Source organism: Mytilus edulis, chromosome 2, assembly GCF_963676685.1.
Source record: "Mytilus edulis chromosome 2, xbMytEdul2.2, whole genome shotgun sequence".
Taxonomy (NCBI): domain Eukaryota; kingdom Metazoa; phylum Mollusca; class Bivalvia; order Mytilida; family Mytilidae; genus Mytilus; species Mytilus edulis.
The window spans coordinates 83686576-83694473 of NC_092345.1; the positions used below are offsets into that span (position 1 = coordinate 83686576).

General features: G+C 31.4%; 1 protein-coding gene across 2 annotated transcripts in view; it reads right to left on the minus strand.

Annotated features, from left to right (window-relative positions):
- Positions 1 to 5288, minus strand: part of LOC139510321 (integrin alpha-4-like) — a 63087-nt gene extending 57799 nt beyond the window's left edge. For both annotated transcript variants that reach the window (XR_011661872.1, XM_071296835.1), the window contains exon 1: positions 4623 to 5288. Coding sequence is in view for 1 of the 2 variants with exons in the window: in XM_071296835.1 (XP_071152936.1) it covers positions 4623 to 4813 (191 nt within the window). In the remaining variant the exon portion in view is untranslated. The remainder of the gene's footprint in view (positions 1 to 4622) is intronic.
- Between the last annotated feature and the right edge of the window lie 2610 nt (positions 5289 to 7898).

A 7898-nucleotide genomic window follows, 5' to 3' on the forward strand; every position in this document is an offset into this window, starting at 1 on the left:
CTAGATGGGATTCCACTAGAAACTGTTAAAGAGAAGTTTCAAAGTGAATTGCACATATTTTTTGAATTATTTGTTATATTATATGCCGATGATACTGTAATTTTATCTGAAACAGAAGAAGGTATGCAGAGATCATTAAATATTTTTCAATCATACTGTGAAAAATGGAAATTAGAAGTCAATTTAAATAAAACAAAGGTGATGATTTTTAGAAAGAGAAAAAGTAAGAAGAAATTTAAATTTTTATTACAAGACAAAGAACTTGAGATTGTCGAAAATTTTTCTTATTTAGGTGTTATCTTTAAATATAACGGTACTTTTTTAGATACCAAAAAGAAACTAATTGATCAAGCACATAAATCGATGCATTTTATACATAGAATTGTTAGAAACGTAAACATTCCTATAGATTTACAACTGAAATTATTTGATTCCATGATAGAACCCATTCTTTTATATGGTTCTGAAGTTTGGGGTTTTGAGAATTTGAAAATTATTGAACAGATGCATTTGAAATTTTGCAAAAGAATTTTAAAAGTTAGAAATACTACACCCAATTTTATGGTGTATGGAGAATTGGGAAGATTCCCTCTGCAAATTCGAGTTAAATGTAGAATGATTTCGTATTGGTGTAAAGTTGTAAACAATAGCAGTAAACTCAGTAGTTCTTTGTACAGGCTGATGTTATCACTGAAGAATCATGGCCATTATGTTTTCAAATGGATTGACTCTGTCGAATCAATATTTAACAACACTGGTCTAGGATATATTTTCATGAACCAAATTGGCTTTTTTGATAAAACTTATCTCGATCGTATATTGAGTGATCAGTTTATTACCTCATGGTTTGGCGATATAGAAAATTCATCCCGGGGACAATTTTATGGGTCATTTAAAAAGGACTTTGGATTAGAAAAATATCTGATCAGACTATCTGAACAGAATAGAGGGTGGATAACTAAATTAAGGACATCGAACTTACGTATTCCAATTGAGACAGGTCGTTGGCAAAATATACCTAGACCAGAGAGAATATGTACTTTATGTCATAAATTTATTGGTGATGAATTTCATGTTTTATTTGTATGTCAACATGATTCTATTGTTAATTATAGAAACAAATACTTACCTAAATATTATACTATTAATCCTCAATATATTAAAATGGAAGGATTATTGTCCATATGTAATATGGAGGTCTACAAACGATTGTCATATTTTATTAAGAAAATTGCTTGTTTATTCTAAAATATTTACCATTATTATTGTATTTCTATGTGTTTAGATAGTACTGCATGTTCATTTCGTCATTCAATATTGTTTATGTATTATACTTTGACCTCATGTTACACACTTATGTGTCTGAGCGTTATCAATAAATCTTGAAATCTTGTAATATACGAAAGGAATTGTTCCATCTTGGTTTAAATGATTTGTGGTATTCACAAAATTCTTTATGTAAAGATCATATTATTGTTATTAAACAGAGACTTTGGGATATTGTCAAACAAGAGTTTGATGCTACTTTAGAAAGTTCATCAAAATGTTTTTTGTATAGATATATGATATCCAATTTTTCTTTGCAGTCATATTTGTGTAAACCCATACCCGATATTTATAAAAAGTGTATTGTTAAATTTAGATTGTCATCACATAATCTAGCTATAGAGAAGGGAAGGTATTCCAATGTTAATAGAAACCTTAGAACCTGTACATTGTGTATTGATGATATTGAGGATGAAATGCATTTTATTTTATCATGTCCATTATATTCTAATCTGCGTGAATGTTTGATTAAACCATATTATTGGCGTAAGCCATCTGTTTATTAACTGTTACAATTATTTAGCACTACTAATGTAAAAGACTTGTGCAACTTGGGAAAATATATATTTAGAGCACTGAAGCTCCGAAATGACTGTTTTTAGTAAAATGATTTGTAATTCATTTGTTACAAATATTTGCTATTTGGAATTATATTTATATGTATTTATTTTTTGTGTATTTAAAACTTCTGTCTGTTTTGTCATGATCGTATATTTTTGTAATATATATTTAGTATATATTGATTATACATGTACCTATATGTTGTAAAACATTTGGTTAATAAAGAATTGAACTATAGTGAGTAGATTTACAAAACTACGTAAATGAGCTACATCCAGTCAGCCAAAACATATCAATAGACTAATTACAGGATTATTCAAGTTGTAAATATGTGCTAAATTGGATATTGTATAGAAAGGTATATACATGTACTATGAAAATAAGAGCTTGGGGCAAAGCCCCTCGCTCTCATTTTCATAGTGTATACCTTTCTATACAATAACCGAGACATAAATGAATATATAAAAAATATTCAAGTAAAAATTCCACTATGAAATATATATATTAATATCTTTAAATATAAATTGCTCATAATTACCTCCCTTTGATAACTTATGCAAATTTGTTCTAACTTTGTGAAATACTTTATAATTATAGTCAGGTATATATTGATTGCGAGTAACTTACATAGTAGTTAATGGGATCACAAGGTTGTGTGAAATATGGTACAGCAAATATATACCGGTACAACCTATCCGCATAACACAGATAGATTTTCACTCCTCTTGAAAAAATCTACCTGTGAAATTCCATGTCTGGAAAAAAATTACTGTGACAAATTATCATCTGGATAAAATATCGCAGAGGAAGAAATAAACCGTTACATCTACATTATACTTAAACTTATATCCTGGAGGTTAGAAACACCGAATTGGACATGAAAACATTACCAGACAATGTTAGTAAGGTTTAACTCGGCCAGTTTATATTGTTTGCAAACAAATTTTCAAAACCTTTCATCAATGAGGTTGGAAATGGTTAAAGCAAGTTTGAGTTATCACACGAAATGTTGACGGACAGACGGACATATATCATATACCATAACATGTCACGTATTCAAGAGACGGCCGTAAACAATTCAGTTAAGAAAAGGCACGCACAGCACTAATTAGAAAATTGTTCAGGAAAAGGCACATAAAGCACGCATACATCGAACTATGCAAAGAATAATAATTACATAAGATGTATGTTTCATTATAATACGTTGTTCTGATTGGCTAACTGCACATCACGTGTTATTCCTTACGAAATTGCATTATACAATAAAACTTATCATTCGTGATAGCACGAGGTCCCACAATAAAGTGCACAGGTGAATTAAATTTAAAAAAAAATGATAAAGTTCAGATTTTCATTATTGTAGCTAAAAAATGTAATTATAAGTAATGAATGCTTCTTTTTGTAACTTCATAGGATTCTAAAAGCGTTGACCGTGCGCACATTTTTAGAATGAAGCGCGGAAAATGTACCTCGGTCAACGCTTTTACACCCCAATAAAGTTACAAAAAGAAACATTCAATTCTTAAATGAAAGTTTATTTGTCAGGACGGTGAAACATAAATTATGACTTGTGTTTATGTACCAAATGAAATAGCTCCACTCTAAAAATTCATATTCAAGAAGCCTATCTGTAAATAAGTGGTACCGATATAATAGACAACAAAGAAACTCAAATTACGTAATATGCTACCCCCATAAATGATTTTTACTTGACCTTTAAAGGAAAACATAACATCTTTCTTACTGAAGACGAATATACTCCTAAACTGATTTATTGATAAGTTACAAGCCTATGCAAGCATTGTTTATTTTATTGCTATATATCCACCTTTTTTATACCCACGTTAATAAATGTAGTTTTTTATTGAAACTTTGTTGCATTTTCTATACATTTGTGCCATTTCATGTAAAAGAAAACTCAGCAGCAAATTCAAAGGGGGATGGTTACTCATTTGTGGAAATATTTCTCCATTTAGTGAGGGCCTCCAACCTGTTTAACCACCACCGTCCTACTTTTATAATTTCCTACACGCAATACACCAAAGTTACAAAAACCTTTAAAGGGCCTCTTAATAATCAGTCTCAGATCTTTACATTAAAGCTATATGAAAGGAGCGTGTATAATACGTCTATATGACACAATGGCCTAGACTTTTTGTACCAAGATTTACAAATAACACGAATTATATGTAATTAAATATGATTACTGTTGCTCTAATTTGCGTGAATCATCTAAAAGTTTACATATCTGTTTAACAATATATACAAGTCAAAATATCACACGCTATTACTATAAACTGTTTATAATTTACGCATGTTAAAAACTAATTTTATTTTAATGCATAGTTATTGTACAATATTAGAAATCGAATGGCCAAAAATGGCATGCCTCAAGGTGAATCTGGGAACACGGTATATCTATCAATATAGATGTTCCTGTGTGAATTCAATTTAAAAAAAAACTGTGACATAAAATTCAGAACCTCCCAGAATTAATCTATTGCGAGCTGCATGTCTCGGTATAACTACGTCGATTTATATAACCCCGTACCACTGGTTAACTTATTATTCAGTCTGATAAAATGCATGAACAGTGTAATAATAAATGAATTTGTGACACCCTTTACCTTGCAACGAATTTAACAGTCGCCACAAAATGTGGTTGGTACCTGAGTCCTCGTATGACATAGTAGCAGTCCATGACCCTATCGGTCCAAATTTTTTTTAGTACTTACATGATTCCGTTTTTGTTTTCCAGGATTCCAACAGAATACCCAAAATAACTTCCGGTGGGTCCTTTAAAAAGCATCACATTCTTTTCATCTAAATTATATGCATGTGTAATACTGTCAAGATAATGTAAACAAATGTAAGTTTTAAAAATAAACACCATAAAATCCATTGCAGTTGAAACTGCATTTATCATGTCGGAGCAGTTGCTCTATTATATATACTTAATTTGTCCATAGCCGTACTGGTAATAATTTCCATTTGTTATTAAACCACAAAAGGTCAGAGGATAGGTTTTCAATCTCTCTATACACGTGTTATAATTGTGTGGTTTAAAAAACTATTTTTACTGACAACTTTATCTTTAAAATAATGGGTCTTCTATAGTATAGATTGTGTTTTATCATTATTGAAGTATTTGATAAGAAAGCACGAAATGTATTTGTTGAACTCTCCAAATTCCCTTTAAATGTGTGGCCTATCATTGGAAATAAGTATATACACTTGAGATTGACTATACACGGTCAATTGTTTTCTTTGCCTCACACTAGTCATGATAAAATTATGAAATAAAATAAACAAATAACAGAATCTGGAATAAGTTGGTCAGTATTGTTATCTAAGTTAGACGAAACCAAGCGAAACAAAACATTGACGTATATAGTACCATATACCCGTAGTACGAAAAAATACAAGCTGCTTTAATTAGCATTCAACAACCCACAAAAAAAGAACAATTATGCAAAAAGGCTAGTAGTTACTGTAATGTTCCACATGAAATCCATTACAGCCGATTTTATTGAGTGTGAAGGCTTTAGGTAATGTCTTTGGTTAGCTTTTTTGTTAGCTAAACCGCGAAGTCATTATTAGGTCAGGTATACTACCCTCCTTTCGAAGTAGCCTAGCCCAACAGACAGATAGATTGGTAATTTGTCGAACTAGTCTTCTATCAAAGGAGGGTAGTTTACCTAACCTAATAATGCCATTGCCTACACACTCAATGAAATCAGTTGTAATTACCATGAGTAAAATCTTCTCATATTTTACAAATGACGAAAGATGGACAGACTGAGAAATACTTCTGTGACCGGCAGATTTATGTTTACATCAATTCTTTAGATTTAATTGTTAAATTTCGAATTGAAAGATCACCAATCAATAGCAAGCTTTACACAAATGAAATTCCTGTCAGAAGCCAACATCTTATTTTAGGTTATTATTTTTTTTTTTTGGGGGGGGGGGAGTGGTCACCATATTTTGCTTTGAGCGTTCCTGTCGCAGGTAAATTCAGAAAGGCGCAGAGGACTCATAAACTTGATTTATAACGTATTTTTTGTCATTTTTACAGCATTGGATCGATACCTTTGCATGTGGACTATTACTCACTGATGGTATATACATTCAACTCAGTTGTCAGTACATCGGTAGTGATATGATTTATAGCATGCCTTTTTTGATTTGTCTGTTATCAATTTTGAAATTTAAATGAAACTAAGGTTTCAACTTCCTCAGGATAAGTAATCCATAGATCGATCTGGCTATCTTTTATGTCCTTTTCGGTCATATAGCTCTTAAAATGTATCGGTTTCGCACATTTTTGGTTTTAAAATATTTGGTAGTTTAACGTTAACGCTCAGGATAATATTCGAATATCACGGCCCAGGCCATGTGTAAATTTCCAACAATCTATGGCTTCCATGAATTATTTCTTAATTGTTACTGACTGAAGGTAAACACAGAAAGGCGCTTCGGACGCATGACATTTACAACGTTTTGTAATTGGTTCGATACCTCTACTGGTGGATTATCACTCTCCGTGGGTATATTCAACTCGGAAATTTAGTCTCATTTCACACACAAATAACCTCCCTTTCCCAGGACAAAATTTCATAATGTTCATCTATGAAATATTGTCTATATACAGACAAAATTTCACAATGAAGATATGTTCATCTCTGGACATCATTTCATAGATGAGGCTGGGACTATCATACTAACAAGTATAATAGTCCCAGGATGAGGACAATATTTCATGATAGTGACATAGTCATTGAAATATTGTTTTGGTGTACAGTATTTCATAGGACAATATTTTGCTTTACATATATACTAAAGAGATTCGCGTATCATATATATCGTTATAGTGTCAGTAAATCTTTCAAAAACACTTGATTCATGAAACTGATTCCACATGCAGACATCTAAATGAATTGTGTATATACTTGCAGGGGCGGATCCAGCCATTTTAACCCAGGACAAAAAGGGGGGTCCAACTACATGTCACCATTCAAATGCTTTGATCGTACAAAAAAGGGGGTTCAAACCCCCGGACCCCCCCCCCCCCCTTATTCCCCCTATTACATAATATTCAGCTGTGATATATTGTCTATATACAGAGAGAATTTCACAATGGAGATGTGCCCTTCTCTGAACAATACTTGATTTCATGATACCGTGGCATAGTCATGAAATATTGTCTTTGTGGAATTATTTTTATTGACAATGAGTTGTCATTCTTTTTAAAGTGTGGTGAGTTGGCAGACTGAAAATTATTCATCTAAATTTTAACTTTTTCAATAAGTCGGGAGAGTTGGCAAGAGTAAAATTAACGTGATTTAACCTATTTTACAAGTGGGGCGATTTTTTAAAAGGCACTGGCTACGGTTACATGGAAATGTAACAATAATAAAAATATTATTGTTACATTGGAGACTAATTGCCGGAATGCAAAGTTGGGTGAGGAACCGATTAATTACAAATGTAACAATAATTACTGAGGCTACGGTTACATTACGTTATTGTTACATGAAAAACAGCAATGTACGCTAGATTGATTAAACTTAAATCTTCTATAGTTGTATTGCTTCATTCTTTCATATATACTAAACAATACTTGTAATTTAATACTGATAAATAATAAAATATTATTATTCAACAAATGGTGTACAACTTGAATAGTTTTACTACGTATTAATGGTTTTGATGTTCTTAAAGATACTACTCAAGATTATGAGTGTGACTGTCAAAGGCGAAAAATATAGTTCAATGGTTTCACTTTTTTACAGTATTTAACTGCACACCTACTCTTATTACTGTCATTATACTTTGGACCAATTTTGTTTATGGTGAAAAAAATAAAACTTGGGATGCGTTTTAAACGAAACTGAAACAATATCAAGACATACATTTCATACAGCTAAAACTATAACTTGACGCAAATTGATAATCAAAAGCAAAGTTTGCTAACTGTAAAGTTTAATACTAAGAAATTCTGTATGTAC